At 38.4% G+C, this 20195-nt stretch overlaps 1 protein-coding gene across 1 annotated transcript in view; it reads left to right on the top strand.

Annotated features, from left to right (window-relative positions):
• The window catches only part of LOC107725266 (transforming growth factor beta-2-like), a 34842-nt gene that overhangs the window by 6718 nt on the left and 7929 nt on the right, over positions 1-20195 (top strand). Inside the window, exon 2 of the mRNA XM_016534478.1 lies at positions 16457-16620. Coding sequence (XP_016389964.1) covers positions 16457-16620 — 164 coding nt within the window. The remainder of the gene's footprint in view (positions 1-16456; positions 16621-20195) is intronic.

The raw sequence follows: 20195 nt of genomic DNA on the forward strand, positions 1-20195 counted from the left end.
AGTTTGATTGACAGTAGCGTTTCGGCACAGACTGGACTGGTGTCTTACCTTAGACCCGCCCTGAGTGAGCTGTCATCAGTCCGCCATTGTTTCACCGCTGGAGCAGATGTAGACAAGAATGACTCCTAAGCGATTGAGGTGTTCTGTTGTTGGATGTAATAATGAACATAGCAGTCGTCATTTACTCCCGACATCTGAGCCGCTGAACTCGCAGTGGATTACATTGTTTCTGAAGGGAATGCTCCCCCGATCTACATAAATGCGTCTATGTTCGCGCGAATCATTCGTGATCCAGCTTCACCCACAGAAGAAGTGAGTGTAAGGTTTTGTAACGAATCTTTGCAAATCGCCTTTCCTAATAATGTGCTAATTAGCAAGTTTCACGATGAATGCGGCTCTGAGAGCGTAACTATGTTACAGACTTTTCATTAAGACCCTAAAGAATCATATCAACTTGTGGAAAATGGGCATCCTATGACCCCTTTAAGAAAGAAACCAACCCGTTCAAATATCGTCCATCCTGCATGAATGTCCATTAAACCTAATGCCCCATACAGCTCAACAGGTCCATATGTTTTCGCTGTGGTATTAAATGTCCATGCACGCATAAATGCTAACATACCGTGGCCCCACCGGTCTGTTTGTGAATGCAGGTCTCTTGGAGCCCAGTACAGAGCTCCCTTGTGACTGAACACACAGGAACACAAGGCTGCCTCTGTGCACCGGGACCAGGTTCTAGGAAATGGTTTATGTTGCAGCCGTTTTATGACTTTGTGTGGTTTATGCTGTTCAAGAGCATATGACTTAGTATATATGCGCTTTGAGTGCTTGCTGAAGTATGCTCTCTGTTATCCAGCGCCATATTTTTCGCCGCTAACACACCTAACCTGATAAAAAAAAATATGACAGTGAGTCACTGAGCAAAAACAGCTTGATGTGGCTGTTAAGCTTCATAGCATTGTCTCCTCCATGCAACTCGTGATTGCACTGCCACTTTTAGATGCAACAATATCTTAGCATGAATATCATTCATGCTCCCTATTATTCGTAATTTAAATTGTCATAAAATGAATTATCGAAATAAAGCTTTGCAGTGTCAGATTGACTTGATCAGCATTTGGCTTTGTAGAAATGAACTATTTTGAGCTCTTACACCCTTTTCATGATTGTTCAGTGCAGTAATTGTAGAATTTTTTTTTTCTAGTTTTCATATAGGCCGCTTCGTATGATTTATTATAGAACATTAATCATTACAGAAGTTTGTACAACGTTTGATATGTGTTTATTTAATCACTTTCCGGATAAAATTCAGCGAATGTAAAGCAGGATACCTAGTTCACGGAGTAAAAATACGTTGTCTCCTGTACATTACACATACTAACATAAATGTTACTCAAAATGAAGAATGACTGCAGTCAGTGCCAGACGGCTCACATTCGACCCTGTGGGTAAAATCTCTGAAAATGGCAAAGGATTCAGACTCATTTTCACTAATATATCATTAACAAGCATTATGCTTAACATATCAGTCGTTCTTGTACAACCAAACGAAGGAATGTTTGTGAAAATGCATGAATCAGGTTTTCATTACTTCATCAGAATGTACATTAAAGGCAGAGTAAGTGATTTCTGGTAGCCAATGTTGATATTTGAAATCACCAAAACAAACACGCCCCTACCCCAAAAGGGTCTTGCCCCTATTTTGATAGCTCCGCCCCATATATACGTACGCAACCCAGGCAACGATTAGTTCTGTGAAACAAAGCAAAACCAATGTTACACCGTGTCTACGGACGTGAGCGGCGAGGCGCAACAAATCCCCGACAGAAAACTGCTGCCGGGTTCTCAAGCATTATGCTTAACATATCAGTCGTTCTTGTACAACCAAACGAAGGAATGTTTGTGAAAATGCATGAATCAGGTTTTCATTACTTCATCAGAATGTACATTAAAGGCAGAGTAAGTGATTTCTGGTAGCCAATGTTGATATTTGAAATCACCAAAACAAACACGAGATTTGTTAAGCACCATGTAATGTACGTGGGTGAAGTTATTATGAAGTGTTACCCGAAACTCTGTGACACTGAGGTTTTGTCTCTAAGCAAACACGCAGTAATGCAAACACCCTAAATTTAAACCCGCTTCAACAGTATTGCTTTTGTTGCTATTTCTGCTCGTCTGAGGTCAGCCGTTTTGTTAGTTTAAGAGCAAAATAATTTGTGCCTTTTAACACAGTTGTTGACAGAAGTTGCTCTTTTATCTTTGAGAAAATTACAGGGTGCACAAACTAATTTGTTACATATGGCAAATGGAGCTGAGTTAATTTTACCCAAATAACAAAATATTCCAGAGAATATCTGTCCTGCTGTATAAACACGCTCACAAGTCGATACCACATAAATCATAGATAGATGAGAAAATTAATAACTTACAGTGTTTTATAGTCTACTTGCTTTTTGAACTACTGCAGTGACATTCAGTGTTTTTTTTCTGCGTGTCTGTGTGTGTACAGCAATGCTTGTTTAGAAAGTTGAAGTTGTTCTCGAGTGTGTTTGGAGTGCATGGGTGTAAGAAGTGTGTCAGCATTTGTGTATGTTCCAGAAGAGGCCGGTGCGTGTGCGTGACGGATTATGTTTAGAGATCTCCCAGCGCTTCTCCCTCTGTAAATAAACACAGGCGTGCACTGTGCAGGCCATCCCAAAAACAATTCAACACACCAGAGCGTGTGAGCCAAGGGCAGGCGCTCGAACCTCCACCGCATGGCCCGTCACAGCCACTCACGTCAGCTCCTCTGGGGCGCGCGTTTGAGTGATAAAGATGGAGACAAATGGAGTTTGATGTTGAACAACCTGCGGGGAGAAAACTTGTAAGATTTGCGTACACGCTCAGAAAAAAAAAAATAATTTTACCCAAATAACAAAATATTCCAGAGAATATCTGTCCTGCTGTATAAACACGCTCACAAGTCGATACCACATAAATCATAGATAGATGAGAAAATTAATAACTTACAGTGTTTTATAGTCTACTTGCTTTTTGAACTACTGCAGTGACATTCAGTGTTTTTTTTCTGCGTGTCTGTGTGTGTACAGCAATGCTTGTTTAGAAAGTTGAAGTTGTTCTCGAGTGTGTTTGGAGTGCATGGGTGTAAGAAGTGTGTCAGCATTTGTGTATGTTCCAGAAGAGGCCGGTGCGTGTGCGTGACGGATTATGTTTAGAGATCTCCCAGCGCTTCTCCCTCTGTAAATAAACACAGGCGTGCACTGTGCAGGCCATCCCAAAAACAATTCAACACACCAGAGCGTGTGAGCCAAGGGCAGGCGCTCGAACCTCCACCGCATGGCCCGTCACAGCCACTCACGTCAGCTCCTCTGGGGCGCGCGTTTGAGTGATAAAGATGGAGACAAATGGAGTTTGATGTTGAACAACCTGCGGGGAGAAAACTTGTAAGATTTGCGTACACGCTCAGAAAAAAAAAAAGTACAAAACAGTCAACTGTAATGTGTACACCTGATACTAATATGTACCTTTTAGGTGTTAATGTGTACAATTTAGGGGTCAATAAGGTCAAAAATGTACCTTTTTAGCTTTTGTACCTTAGCTCCCCAGTGACAACTTTGTACCTTTTTTTCTGAGACTGAACGGTCAGCCAATCAGAGCGTGTCGTCCTCCAGCTTTGATACCCACAGAAGCATGTTGCGCACAAAACTGGAAAGCACTTTCTTGTTCTGGCAAGCTCTAATCTGATTGGCTGAGTTTACACAGCTTCTGAGAGTAAAAGCTTTTTATCACTCTGGAAACAAGGTAACAAGTTAATGCAACTAGTTTTTTTCTGAGGCACTTAGTAGCAAGTCAACTAAATGTATATTCTGCATTTCTGATTATTATCAATGTTGAAAATAGTTGTGCTGCTTCGTATTTTTGCGAAAACCTTGATACATTTAGGTGAATAGAAAGTTGAACAGCATTTATTTGAAACAGAAAATTTTTGTAACATTATAAATGTCTTTACTGTCACTTTTGATCAATTTAATGCATACTTTCTGAATAAAAGTTTTAATTTCTTAAAAAAAAAATCTTTTTGAATATTATTATTATTATTACTACACGGTGACCAATTTTTGTGGTATAATATATTTCTATAGCCTACATAATGTGAATGCACCTAAATGGAAGATATGAACAAACTTATTGTCATATTGTTTTACATGTCAGTCTCTTGTCTAAGTGGGCGGCGGCGTGGACCAGACATTCGCAGTTTAGTCAGAGGTCTGGCTGCGCGAGATGATCCACCAGCTGTTTATTTATGAACATCTACTCTTTTTGCACATTTCTATGGGTTCCCTCAGATGTGAGTGCGAGTTGTTGATATTACGAAAGCTTGGGGAGAAATGTAGCGAGTTGGATCCAAGCATTAGGAGTAGACCGAGTGCAGATTTACCGCCTGTGTGTTTATACAGAACATCCTGATCACAAAACCCTCGGTTTCCTCATAGCTGCCTTCAGAGATTTGGTTTCGGTCTACCAAACATCTCTCGGTGAGATTCTCGAGTGGGGTTATTGTCGAAAAAGGGGGACTCTGTACTTACGCAAGACCTGGACCCTCTTCTACTTGGGAGTTAGCGACAGCCAAACTGCATTGCGTAACAGGGAAAGAGTGAAAGGGAGTGAGACAGAAAGAGTTTGAGGAAAGGATGAGAGAGAGTGGGATTGTGTAAGAATAACAACTGCTCTTCCAGCGCTTTTATACTGTTTACAGGCAGAGCGCAGGTCTCATGTAATACAATACTCTAACACAGCACAGCGCAGTGTGGGAATGAAATCTGGGGCCCATCTACGTGTCCAGGGCCTCGAAAGAAGCGAGAAGGGAAGATCGAGATGCTTTGAGAGGTTAGAAACTAGAGTATTTCCATGCATACTAAGTCTCCAAAGACTGTACACACTGAATGTGAAAATACTGCCCTGTGCCACATAATCATATTTGACATTTTAACACGCAGAAATGTGGAGCAGGATTTTTGACCAATGAAATTTCATGGTGGTCCTGGCTGGTTACAAAAAATCCCATTGACATGGAAGAGATCGCTCTCGGATGAAGGCAGAAAGAGAAAATGTGTGTTTGTGGGTGCAACCTCAGCTTATTACTGGTGTTTGCTAAGGCCAGCATCACTCTTACTATTACTCCTATTTGAGTTAACCCTATGAAGCCTACCTTATCCTATTTGATACACAATTATAAGGCATCTTTAAAACTTGTGCAACTGATAAACTTGTTGCACACAATCTACTCCATGCCTTCTGTCGTCTGATTGATAGTTTATCATTTTTAGCAAGTAAAAGTCCCTTTATTATATCTGTATAAACGTCCGCCTTCAGCTCGTGCTTCACGTGTCTTTTTGCTGTGAAATCTTTTTAGAAAAAACAGTCTCAAATATGATCATCAGGGTTTTGAGGAATGTTTATTTGTTCATCATTGTATTGCACTGCATTATATGTGTTGATCATCAAGCTAATAATTAAAATATTATCTTAATAAGATATATTATTGGTAGATGTAGAGTGACAAATGATATTTATTCAATTTTATTTAAGTATCTTCTATACTGCTATAAAGATCTCATTCATTTGCATTACAAGCTATCAGAATTTCATCTTACTTTTAAATATCAGCATCTGCACCAAATTGCATATTTTGCTCAGTTTGGGCCTCTGATGCCTCAAATATGATACTCAACAAAAAACATGATTTTTCTTGTTTACACTTTTTTTTATGCATTTAAAAAATTTGATTTTTCTGACTATGATCTCACGATTGCTCAAATCATGTGGCTTGTCGAGGAGAGGTGTGCTATTAATTTTCTTTGACTTTGACAGGTGAAAAAAACATCCATTACAAAGGAGGCACGCAAGTCATTCACATAGAGACTAAAGTGGATTTGTTTGTTTTTTTGCCATTAAGAAACAGCATCAGCACTCTAGCATTGTTGCAGTAATGTATGCATGGCAAGCACCACTCACATTTTCTTAAGAAATAAAAAATTGTTGAATGCTTTAAAGTTTTGCATTGCAAATTCATATTTAAGTGTATATTCTTCCGGCTCTCTGTCTATCATTATTCTCTGTGTGTGTGTGTGTGTGTGTGTGCGTGCGTGCGTGTGTGTGTGTGTGTGTGTGTGTGTTGGACGGTTGCTCAGAACGAGTCCTAAGCGGCCTTCATGGAAGGGCTTTCAAAAGTGTGGGGTATTTTTAGTTCCCAGGGATTATGAACAGAGTTGTTTTCAATTTGCTTTTGGCAGGTGAGCGTCAGGGCGGAGGGAAGAACTATTCCATCTCACATTCCCTCTCTTTATTTCTCTCTCTGTTTTCCCTCTCAGTCTTCTCTCTGTCCCCATCCTCTCACTTTTCTCCCTCCCACTCTTTCATTTCTTTCCCAGCATTCCCTTCTCGTCTCACTCCCACTCCTCTGCCCTCGCTGCTTAATCTGGCTTCCGTTCGGCCTCTCAAGATCTCGACTCTCAGCGGCAGTTTTTTGGAAGCTACTTTGGCTGCTTCCACACAGTCAGTGTTTGAGATCGGAAAAACAGTGTTTACTAACAGGTGCGACTTTCCAAATGTCCTGTACGTACAACAGCAGACAGGAACAGAATAATGTATTGAATAATGTGTGAATAGGTAACCAAAGTCATTTATCTTCTTTTTGATTTGAGGAGTGCAGGTAACCGTTCTAAATGTCTTGGCTTTTTATTGCATTTCATTTTTATTTCTAAAAAGCAGCTCCCACTGCTTTCATCCTCTGCAGCCAAAGACTCTCTAGTTCATCCAGCTTGTTTTTTTTTTTCTTTCTTTCTCTTCTGCCCAAACACTTAACAGGAGTTTTGTCTCATTTTATGACTGCACAATACCACTACATTGTGCCAACTTTCATAAACTGAGAGAGGTTGACAGCTCTAACATTGGTGATTGACAGAAAAGAAAGAAAAAAAACCCCAGCGAATTGCTTATTGCCTTATGTCTCTCAAAGACGTGATGCACAACTAAAGGCCCGTTCACACCAAGGACGATAACTATAAAGATAACGATAAAGATATAGTTCTCAATATTAAAGAATAGCAGAGTCCACACCACAACTATAACGATATAGACAAAGAGAAACGATATCGTTGGAATCACTTTCAAAACGATTTTTCTCCAGCTGATGAACGATAAAAAACTGACAGCCAATCAGAATCCATCCTGCTGTAACGAGCTCAAGAATTTAAAGCGGCAGACGTGCGTGCGCTTAGAATAAACAGACGATATCGTTCGCTGGTGTGGACGCTAATATCGTTATCTTTATAGTTATCGTTCTTGGTGTGAACGGGACTTAAGTCTCAAGCAGCACATGTAAACCCGTTCTCAAAATCCCCAAATCCTAAAATGCATTTTAGATACTTGAATAATAGCAAGCGTTTGTCAGTTTCTGTGTTTGAAGAGAATTGTATGTATGTAGTGTGTTTAAACACAACTGACTAGTGTATTCTGCTGCTGTGTGAACTAGATACTACTGTACTGTTAAAGGCACAATATGTAAAACCACTAGAACAGTGTTATATATTTTTCTGACTTGTGTACTTACATTATCCCAAATGTTTCGAAGAATGTTTAAATCCAGAGAAATAAGCAATTTTAACTAGTAGCGTCGGCTGTGGGGATGAAGACCACAACTCCCATGATTCCACACGGCGTCATCAAATTATGCCTTTGTCTATTTGTTTATTTTGAATACGCGCCCTCTATAGCGGCGAAAATTACATATTGTGCCTTTAAGTGAGGCTTTTAGCCAGCTTCACTATAAGCTACTAAAACAAAGTATTTAACCTTCAATACCACGACTGAGGTGCCCTTGAGCAAGGCACCGAACCCCCAACTGCTCCCCGGGCGCCACAGCATAAATGGCTGCCCACTGCTCCGGGTGTGTGTTCACTGCTGTGTGTGTGCACTTTGGATGGGTTAAATGCAGAGCACTAATTCCTAGTATGGGTCACCATACTTGGCCACATGTCACGTCACTTAACATCTTTCATTTATTTGGGAGGTGGGTAAAATATGAGTATATTTTTACTATTGGGTGATATACTGCAATTGTGTTGCTTTTTTTTTGTTTTTCTCCTGTCTGAATATTTTAATGGGTCAATTTACACTCAATAACACCATTAGAAAATTAAAGGAAAAACAATTAATATATACTACTGTACTGTTCGAAAGTTTGGGCTCAGTAAGAAGTTTTTGAAGTCTTTTATGTTCACCAAGACTGCATTATATCAGTAAAAAAAAATTTTTTTAAATGACTTTTCTATGTGAATATCTGTTAAAATGTAATTTATTCCTGTGACCAAAGCTGAATTTTCAGCATCATTACTCAGAAGTCAGAAAGAGCTTTATTGCCAACTATGTTTACACACACAAGGATTTTGTCTTGGCAACAGGAGCTTCCAGTGCAGAAGAAAGTATGGACATAGTGCAAACATACACAGGACAGACTCCAGTCTTCAGTGTCCTTCAGAAATCATTCTAATATGCTGAGTTGCTGCTCAAGAAACATTTCTGATTATTATCAATGTTGAAAACAGTTGTGCTGCTTAATATTTTTGTGGAAACTATTTATTTTTTCAAGATTCTTGGATGAATAGAACGTTCAAAAGAACAGCATTTATTTGAAATAGAAATCTTTTGTAACATTCTAAATGTCACTTTTGATCAGTTTAATGCATCATTGCTCAATAAAAAAATTAAAATCATTCTGACCGCAACTTTTGAATACTGGTGCATTTTTTTCTAACTGGTTCATTTTAATGAATCATCTGAATGAACCACTTCACTACAATAAATCATTTTTCATTTAAGACAGAGAGAAGGCATTTTAAGAGAGTTTTTGATTGTTACCGCAGTACAGCGATGTAGCATTTTGACACGCTGTGCTCCACTGAATGGAAAAAGTAGCTAATTATTGGAAAGGCAATAATGTCTTGAAAACAGCTTAAGTACTGTCATGTTATTAAATTTGTAGTTAAGTTAGAACTAATATAACTATTACTGTGTATGTTAAATGTTATGTAAAAACCCTTCTGAGCAGCCTACTGTGCGCCATGCTCCTCGCTGCCTCCGGTCAGCCTGCGCTGTCCTGTTTCCTCTCTCTGACCCTCCCAGGACAGGACGAGCAAGGGATAGTCCCGCCGAGGGAACGGGGGAATCCGAGAGCATGTCTTACAGAAGTGAGAAATGCTCTAAAATAGGTCAAATACTTTCCCTCCGCTCTCCTTACCGCAGTTTTAGCACAGTGCTACCAGTATTTGGTCTCAGTTTCCATTTTCAAATGGTAAAAGTGACTCGGAGGTTGCATCCGGCAATTTCTCGAACTCATAAATCAGAATCAAGTCTTTTGAATGTGAACGAACGTTTTAATATTTTCCTCATAATTCACTGCTTGTAAAAGCTGAGAAAACAAATATATCCCCATGAATAAGCCTCTTAATGTCATAGTTTTATTGAAGCCACATGCCGTGCCATAGGTCTCCACGGTAACTGAAACGTACACCTTTGAAAATAATATGAACAGCTGTTCTGCGTGTCTGTGAGTTAAAGGGGTCATATGATGCGATTTCAAGTTTTCCTTTCTCTTTGGAGTGTTACAAGCTGTTTGTGAATAGATAAGATCCCTAAAGTTGCAAAGACTAAAGTCTGAAACCCAAAGAGATATTCTTTATAAAAGTTAAGACTTGTCCACGACCCCTCCTAAGACGCCTCGTTCTAACACGCCCCCACATGTCTACGTCACTGTGTGGGAAGATTTGCATAACGCCGCACAAATGTTCACGCAAAGTAACTTTGATAAATCATTACGATAAAAACATCTTAATGATTGATCTGTTTCTTACAAACGCACAGCTTTTGGCTTCACAAGACACTAACTGATGGACTGGAGTGGTGGGGATTACTTGTGGATTATTGTGATGTTTTTATCAGCTGTTTGGACTCTCATTCTGATACACGACCTGGAACATCTGTAGTGGATGATGATTTGGGTGTTTTACTGTAATGTAGACAGTGAACGGGTGAAAGTGTACACTCATGTGTTTGTGTAATTTGATTCAAACGCTAACTCCTTCCCTGTCAAACACACATCCAGAGAGAGAGAGACGGTCCGGTCAGCAACAGGAGTTATTTCGAGACTGAAGGACGGACAGCCGTGTCATCGAGCAGACAAGCTCACTAATCTATCTGTTCATTAAAGCCTGGAGGAAATCCAGCACACAGGAAGTAGGACTGGGGTCAGTGGCGGAGCAGAGGACACTTGGAGGCATTTCCTGGCACAGGTGTTTGATCAGTGAGTGTTCAGGGGCGCAGATCAGTAACCGGGATCCGTGTCTATTTAACTACTTAATGCCTTCACGATGTATATTCCGGTTAGGGTAAACAGCTTATACACTGGCAGGGCTCACGGTTTCACTGCTTACAACAACCATGATGTCATGTCTTCACAGATGTGCGTACGGAGGTCCAGTTGAAGTTTATATGTTGGAAATATGTGCTTAAGCGTCAGATAAGCATTTTTCGCTAACTAAACAACTGGTGGCCGCCACAGTGCAGCACTGTAGTGTCTTTCCTCTCAGGAAGGAAGCTCTTGTGAGATCAAGCCGCTGTGCATATTTTTTGGCGCACATCACAAGTGATCCTCACTCATGAAGTCTTCCTGAGTTTAAGGTCCAAGGGTTTGCAATGGCAAACCTGACGAGTGATTTATGGGAATGTAAAAAAGGCCCTTTGTTAATATTAGTGTGTGTGTGTGTGTGTGAGAGAGAGAGAGTTAGTGTGTGTGTGTGTGTGTGTGTGTGCGCGAGATGTGAGTCATTCATCAGGGCTAATGCTCTTTTTGGGCGCTTTATATCGGGTTCAGCCAGTTCAGTTTCAGCAGCACATCTGACTAATCTTTTCCAACGTTATCTCTTTTTATTGAAAAATGGTTACATTATTTTATTTTACATCTTTTTTTGTGTGTGTGCTTGGTAATAAGGTGCTATCAACAAGCTTATGTAAGCCAGTAAAATTCCTTAGATGGGAATAATAAACCCTTGTGAGATATTTTCATTGTTTGTGATCAAAAAGAAAACACACCCAGCTGAGAGAGTTAGCTTTGCCTATTAAAGTGCCTGTAAAGTCAGGTTGTGCGTGCTAATTTTAAACAAATAATCACACAAGCTGCACTCAAAAAAAATTAGGCCTAAATTTAAGATTTATGTATTTGAATTGCATAAAAATGTATTTAGTTTTAACATAGACTAATAAGCTTAATGTGGAGCATATTTGTCAGTCGCACATAGGGATGTAACGATTAACTGCGAGCCGGTTGAAAATCGATTAAAATATGTGACGATTCAAATCGGTTGAGATGCTAAACAAATCGCGATTCATTTAGGTGTAGGAGTTTATATGAATGTATGTCTGAGGGGAACTTACTGTCTTTAGAAAAGTTTAGATGGTATTTTTTCTTTTCATCTTGCCTCTGTATAATGCATATTAAAGTTCATAAGTGCAACGCTCCTTTGTTTACAGCGGAGACCAAGGAAGGGTTTAACATAAATGAAACAGGTCAGATTTCTGTAATGGTACTAATAAACTGAATGCATTTTAAATACACAATAACCAGGTTTATATATTTATGATCAATAAAGTTTGAATCTCAGTATTTCATTATTGCAATTGACAATTGGTTGTTTCACAGCTAGCCATATTTGAACCATGTTCATACTTTTAACTGAATAATTTTGGGTTACACTTTATTTTAAGGTGTCCTTGTTACAGTGTATACATTTAAGTACTGAGTAATATTAATTAACTACATGTACTTACTATATGGTTAGGATTAGGGTTTGGCTTAGGGTTACTTGCTTGTAATTATGCATAATTAATTGTTATTACAATAGTAAGTACATGTAACGTGTAACAAGGACACCTTAAAATAAAGTGTTACCTAATTATGTTTTCACAGTGAACAGATGTATGCTGATTCTAAGAAATTAGTTTGGTAACACTTTCTGTGAAGCCTGTATTTATAATGCATTATAAGGGTATTCTTAAAGGGGTCATATGATGCAATTTCAAGTTTTCCTTTCTCTTTGGAGTGTTACAAGCTGTTCGTGAATAGATGAGATCCCTAAAGTTGCAAAGACTAAAGTCTCAAACCCAAAGAGATATTCTTTATAAAAGTTAAGACTCGTCCACGCCCAAATAATGTTCTTTTTTAGCAACGTCATATGACCCCTTTAATGCATTATATAATGCATACATAATGCCTTATAAACAACCTTATAATATGTTGTATCATCTGATAAATAATCATAACAACAGTTACAATGCATTATAATAATTATAATGCATTAAGAATACCCTTATGATGCATTATAAATGCAGGCTTCATCAGGTGACATAATGCATTATACTGTTAAAAGTTATAACCACAAATAGGTAAGTATTACAATGTATTGTAACTGTTGTTATGAATATTTATCAGATGATACAACATGTTATAAGGTTGTTTATAATGCATTAAGAATACCGTTATAATACAGGCTTCATAGAAAGTGTTACCATTTGTTTAAATGCATTTTGGAAAATATGATTATTTAAATAAAATCAGATGGTCAAATAATCTATGCCATGATTTTGAGGACGGAATTATTACTTGTTTTAGGTTAAAACTGTGTAACCCAAATTGATCGGCATTTTACATGCAATTCAAATACATAAATCTTAAATTTAGGCCTAAATATTTTTTTTCGAGTGTGTGTCACATGACCTTTAGGTTTAAACGACATAGCCACAGTCTGTTTGCTGGCTGTCTGAACACAAAACTCGACAGCACTTCCTCTAATCTGATTCGTTGGCTTACTTTTGAGAAAGAACTAGTCTAATCACTGAGTTTGCAAACGCTTACGAGGTCATTAACATCTCATTTTTGAGTTTGACGTTGCAGCCACTTGGGAACAATTAAACCATGTATCCATGAGCAGAACTATATATTTCGCTCTTTTTTTGTGAAATAATCAGTGCGTATCACTTTTGGAAGTCTTTACACATTCTATTGTTTTCTGTGTGATTATAACACAGTCTCTCTGTGTATGTTAATGTGGTTCTGATGACTTTGTTCAGATCACAGCGGCACCACATGTGACTAATCATTTTTATGTCACATTCGTATAAATCAGCGGTTACAGACTCTCTGCTACTGAATCTGTGTAAATCAGCGGTTTGCTTCCTGACTCAGCCCAAATTCCCCAGAGGACTGGAGGGTGACAGCGAGCTTGTGTTATACAGAGATTAGAAGTGTCATTATACGCTTGTGTGTGAACGCAGCAGAGTGTGGTTTCAGTGAACCCTGCTCAAAGCGTCCAGTGTAGTAGCAGCACAGCAGAGCCTTTCATGCAGTCGAGATGTAAACACTGCGCCTTACGCTGCCTCTTCGTATGACTTTTTCTGTTGGTGGAGGGAGGAAGGTTCAGAGAAGTGCTCTAGTCTTGGCCCTTCTGTTCAGCTGGTCAAGAGAAGACTCCCTTAGAAAGATTTATTTACTTCTGCTGCTTGAGATCCTGATAATCGGAGAACTGTCACTTGTGCAAAGACAGATAAAACACAGACGCCAGCATCACTTTTAAATCCCCTGCATGTGCTTCACACTCTAGAACCAAAAAGACTACAGAGTTCCGCTTTCTATTTCAGTTCACTGGTGTTTTAAAGTGCCCTTTTATGCCTAAGGTGGCTAATATTGTTTTGGGAGTCTCCTAGAATAGGTTTACATGCATGCAAGGTCAAACAATGCTTTTGTTTTCTCAAAATAGGCATTTAATATCACCTAATTTTCTAACGATTCGTTCAAAGCAGTTCTAAGATTCAGAAATATGAAGCAGCTCAACTTTTTTCAACATTGATAATAATCAGAAATGTTTCTTGAGCAGCAAATTAGCATATTAGAATGATTTCTGAAGATCATGTGACACTGAAGACTGGAGTAATGATGCTGAAAATTCAGCTTTGATCACAGAAATAAATTATATTCTATATATTTAAATAGAAAAGAGATATTTTAAATTGTAATAATATTTCACAAATTTTTCTGATTTATAAATGCAGTTACTAAATGCAGCCTTGGTGAGCAGAAGAGACTAATTTCACAAACATTAAAAAAATATTTTCAAAAATAAAACTTTTGAACAGTACTGTGCTTGTGGTATTTACATTTATAATAAAGTTACTCATAATGACTGATTATGACTTGTTTGTTTATTTTGTACAGCCTGAAACTGAACTCGGTGAAACCCACAAATCCTCCCGTAATTTGCTCTTGATAAGAAGAACGTTCTTCTAAACCTAAGAGCCATTAAAGAGCTTTTAGCTAAGGCAAGCATCACTATCACTCATTCAAAACACCCTAGCAACCACCCAGAACTCCTTAGCAACTATTAAGCAGTGTCCTGAAAACCAGCTCAAACATAGTAGCACACACACACACACACATTTCACATACATTCACTTAGTACACCACTACTTATGCATTCAAAATTGAATATAGAAAAACACTGCAGGGTTATATGAGAGACTTTGCCTGGCATAATAGTCAGTTATTCAATTTACCAAAATATCTGACAACAAAAGACTACGAAAGACCAATCGGAGTAAAGTACTCCAGAAAGCTTTGTAATAAAGTTATTTCTCTTGAACTGAAAATTCACAGTTTTCCTTCAAAGCCCTGATTGTTCTTACAGTCACTGCAGCTGCCCAATGTTTTCTTCTGTCCGTCTCATGTGGACGGACGTCCTGCTTGCGTAGGCTTATTAAACAAACCGTTGAGCCTCTGTAATCCCTGGCTTCTGTTCAATGCTCAGGCTCCGTTTAGAGCTTCAGGCCTTCATCTCCTAAATTTAAAAAAAAAAAATTCCCCCATATATTTCAATCCAAGAAAATGCATTATTATATTATATTATATTATATTTGAAGAAGAACTTTATTTGTTGTCTATAACACGTTAACATGTATATAACATAAACTCTAGGCTATTCCATCCACATTTATATTGTATTTTGTGTATGAAGATTCAAACTAAATAGATTTTAGATTTTCACTGAGCTTCACTGTTTACAACCTATATTTAGCATATATTTCAAATATATTTTGGCCAAAAAAAAAAAAAAAAAATTTAAATATGGGAAACATGCTGTTGCACACATGGTTTTCGGCACACTCGCAGTGTGTGTGTGTGTGTGTGTGTGTGTGTGTGTGTGCGCGTACGGGGCCTGTCAAAGCACATGACGTTCACACATGGTTTGGAGTACTGTGTGAGTGTTAGGCTACTGGGTTCACTCAGGAACCATATGGAGCGGGTCTGTATACCTCGGCTGACCCTCGCGTGACGGCCTGGCCCCAGAGGTGTGTCCCACTATTGTTTCATCACACTCTCAGTGTACACACTACGCCTCGACGCGCCCCACGAGCACGTAAAAAGTGACATCATTGCAGCAGTGCACAATGATTTACACAGTGAAAGTCTGAAATAGTTTAAATGCCTTGAGTGCCATCAGCTGTGTGAGAAATATGCAGACCCTTGAGAAATGCACTTTAGCATACTTTTAAAAAGAGTACTTAAATAATACTTAAAAAGAATATGAACTGAATGGTTTCGGACACTTAATTGCATGTTACTTTCAATTAAAAGTATTTTAGTACAAAAAGCAGAATTTTAGAGTGACGAAATGTATTTTAGAGTAATGTCATGTCTATTAAAACTCTTACGTCGTGTATTTTAAATGTATTTGTCAATTACACAATTTGTAATAATGACATAACTACATTTAAAATATATTAACCTGTGTAATATGTAATTAACTTAAATGTAATACGAAATAATGGACTACAGTTAAAATTATAATCAAGTACTTTAGTATGTTAGTCAACACATCAAAATAAGTGTACTTCTTTAAAGCACGACAAAAGATTATTAAAACATAATGATTTCAAATGTACTTTAAAGTAATACATTATTACAAAGTGCACTTTTTAAAAACGGACTTAAGTGTGTTATGAAAGTGTCTCTTTTTAAGCAAATTTTCATTTTATTAATATGATATTTTCTGCAAGTGCAGTTTTTTAAAGATATACTTTAAAGATTTGAAGTACACTACAAGTGCACATTCAGTACGATTATGCACACTTCTTTTTCACAAGAGGAGTTTCCTGCAACTTCTCCCCTGCTGAGCCAGTTTAGACTTAATGTTGACATTAAACTTCATCCAATGGGTTATTACTATATATACAAACTAGATAATGGTGTACAGGACTGGCAGAGGGATGGGATTCTCTGTACATACTGGACCTCCACACATGCAAAGTGTCCTAGCGGGTCAGTAACGCTGCCCACTCTTTGTTCCAGATGTCATCTCTCCAACACATTACAACCCGTACTTCAGGAGGCTCAGGTTTGACGTGAGCTCCATAGAGAAGAACGCCTCGAACCTGGTGAAGGCAGAGCTCAGGATCTTCAGGCTGCAGAACCCAAAGGCCCGTGTGTCTGAGCAGCGCATTGAGCTTTACCAGGTCAGTCCTCTCCTCTCCATCAGCCCTCCATCCACTCATTCAACTCCATGAACAAGTCTGTCGACTCGGTACTTGCATGCACACTTTAGCTGTTTTCACACTCGGTTCGCTTCCTTGGTGTCCTTGTAGATCTCTTTTCACAGTTTTCTATTTGGGTCCAAACTGCTTTATATGTTTACGTCTTCAAAATAGCTTAAATAGCTAATATCATGCACTAGGTAATTATTCAAGAGGACCACATGTCAGTTCCAGTGTTGTTTTTAATTGATTTAATTTGCCAAAAATGTACGTAATAATCAGCCATATTACAGTAAATGGGCGTAGCGTCTGGGTATGCACGTGCATATGGGGCCGGGCTGATTGGGGGCCCGCCAAGGGGGACCTTTCAATTAAAACGAGAGAATGTATTCTCAATTCGTGGCCACAATAAATATATATATAAATAATTTTTTTTTTGTCTGCATGTCATGTGCAGGGCTTGGTATTTCTTGCGTGCATTTGTTATAATGCTGCTGTAGAACTGCGTCTTTTTTTTTTGCGTCTTTCTTTCTTTCTTTCTTTCTTTCGGCCCGCTGTGCCAAGAGTGTTTGCATTAAGTAATTTAGTAATTATGGCAGCATTTTAGTGCCATAATATTTATAGAATAAAGTCAAAATTACGAGATTAAAGTTGTATTATATTGCGTGAATAAAGTTAATTTAAAAATTAAAAAAAAGTCTGTGGCGGTTAACTGACTGATGACTGATTATGAAAATAATAAAACAATGTTGGCAAAGTTATGCAAGTTACTAAACACTGTATAGCTGATGTACAGCTGTGAAACTCTATGTCAAACCTGGAAGACTTTGGTCGTGTAATGTAGAGGTCTGCGAACCGCGGGACCCGACCAGATTTTTTGCGCCACGGGATTAAATTCCCGAATAAAATGCGTAGCGGTCGGTAACTCTGGTGTAATTTGAACGGGAGCATGCGGTCTAACAATATCCCGTTCCCGACGTCCATTTAGAACAGCATATCTGCGCTTTATTCTTATTGACCACCGGTACAGCTTGCGCTCAGGACTGTTATGCACGCGCTGCACGCATGCTTTAAACGTCACGCGTTTTATTTGCATGGTCTGTGCGCAGCATGTGCATAACGATGCTCAGAGCAGGCTGTACCGGTGGTAAATATACGGCCCTCAGACATGAGTGACAGAGCAGAATGGAGCAAAGTGTGGATGCGCTGTCCTTGAAGGACGTTCAACTCGGTTTTGTTTATATTTTGCTTAGCCTATAATTTTAAATGACAGATGTTACAGAACAGGCAGGTTGTCGATGAGTGACAGAGCAGAATAAGGATGGAGCAAAGTGTGGATGTGCTGTCCTTTAAGGATGTTCAACTCGGTTTTGTTTATATTTTGCTTAGCCTATAATTTTAAATGACCGATGTCGTATTTATTTATTTATTTTTCTCTGCGACACTTTACTGTGTTAACAGAAAAATGTCAAACAAATTTAGTATTTTGACAAGACGAATGAAAATAGCTAATAGGCTATTTTTGTACAACCTACATTTACATTTTTTTTTCTCTCTGCGACACTTTTTCCCGATTGTGTTGTCAATGTTAAACGAATTGCATCCTGACAAGACGAATAAAAATAAGAAATGCAATTTTTATACAACATTTTTATTTTCTCTGACACTTTTTTTCCCGACTGTGTTGCATAAAATATTAAACGAATTTTGTGTCTTAAGATAATTCATATAAATTCAAGTCAAAGTCAATAAATTCAAGACTCTTGACAAGACGAATAAAATAACATACAATTTTGTGCAGAATACACTTTTATTTGTCAGCCTATCTCTCTTTCTTTCAGTAGCGGAAATTTAAATGTGAGATTCTGGAAATGAGATCTAAATTTAGCGGGAACGGTCGGGTCGGGAAGAAAATTATTCTAAGCGGACAGCGAGTGAACAAAGAGTGAATATATAGCGGGAGCGGAATAGAACCTTGCGGGAGCGGGACAAAAAAAACAGTCCCGCGCAGACCTCTAGTGTAATGTCATTGCTGTCTTCATGTTATTAATGTTTGTTCATGTAATGCAGGGATTCCCAAACATTTTTGAAAGCCAAATCAAATATTTACTTGAAATAACTCTGAAGTTAATATTTCAAATAATTTAACAACACATTCACATGTTTACAGTTCTGTGATGTTGGTTAATGGACACGTTATGTAAACAAATCAAATATTTAGATTAGTTTTATTTTACATTTTTTATGATTTAATTAATTATTCACTTTTTATCAACTTCCCAAACCCACTGTTCTTACGTTAAACCCAGTTTGGGAAACCCCGGTTTAATAAAATGTTAATGCATTGGAATATATTTTCTTTCTCTTTGCTTTTTTATATCAAAATGGTATGTTTAATGGTAAGTTTAAAACAGGTAAAATAAAAAGTAATCTAAAAGTAATCTAAGAAGTAGTCAGAGTACATTGCCTAAAATGATTAATCTAGATTACGTTACTAACGTTACAGTTTTCATCATGTAATCTGTAATCAGTAATCTGTAAGTAATCTACCCAGCTCTGAGGGTAGATTCAGTAAGTCAGTAAGTTTTAGTGCAATGCGATATCATTAGCTAGCATTTTCAGGAAAAGATGACTGGAACACAACACAAGGGTTTAGTCTTCTGAACTTTGAATGTGTCTGCAAACAATACCAGATTTAACTACTAAAGTAACCCAGGCCACTTGGACTCAGTTGTGGTTCACTAATATGCACTCAAGTTCAGAAAACCGTCTTCACACCAACCGAACAAACCAAACTGTGACGTCAAACAGACTTGAGTACGCGGTGTGAAAGCGCCCAAACATGCACTTTTTAACTTCTCTTCTCCTCCTTCTCTGTCCTCGTATGTTCGTTTATTTATCTTAAGGGTGCTGTAGGGCTCGGGCCCATCGATCAGCGGGGTTTTATGTGTGTGTGGAGAGACGTGAGTGTGGAATGCTGTTTGGTGATTTAGAGATCGGAGGGTCTCGAGGGCTAAATAAAATCCCAGCACTGTCGAGGTCCGCGCTCCCCGCCTCCCACCTGCCTCTCCGTTTAACCTCGCTCCCCTCCTCTCTGTTCATGTGTCCGGTCCGTCATGACAGGTGCAGTAAACACTGGCCCACTAACACAGAGATGGTGAATGTCTTAGGGAGGGTTTAAAAGGCGTTTGCAGGGAAGGGAGAGATTGATCGGCTTCCATTTGTATTACTCATGTTGAAGATCCTGTTGTAACTGGTCAGGTTCATACAGTCGATATAATTAAAGTGAACTTCAGTACTGATAATATAGTGCAATATGTGACCCTGGACCACAAAACCAGTCATAAGGGCCAATTTTTGAAATTGAGATTTATACATCAGCTGAAAGCTAAATAAATAAGTTTTCCATTGATGTATGGTTTGTTATGATAGGACAATATTTGGCCGAGATACAACTATTTGAAAATATTAAATCTGAGGGTGCAAAAAAATCTAAATACTGAGAAAATCGCCTTTAAAGTTGTCCAAATTAAGTTCTTAGCAATGCATATTACTAA

Source organism: Sinocyclocheilus rhinocerous, unplaced genomic scaffold (genome assembly GCF_001515625.1).
Source record: "Sinocyclocheilus rhinocerous isolate Xijiao unplaced genomic scaffold, SAMN03320098_v1.1 scaffold967, whole genome shotgun sequence".
In the NCBI taxonomy this organism is placed as follows: domain Eukaryota; kingdom Metazoa; phylum Chordata; class Actinopteri; order Cypriniformes; family Cyprinidae; genus Sinocyclocheilus; species Sinocyclocheilus rhinocerous.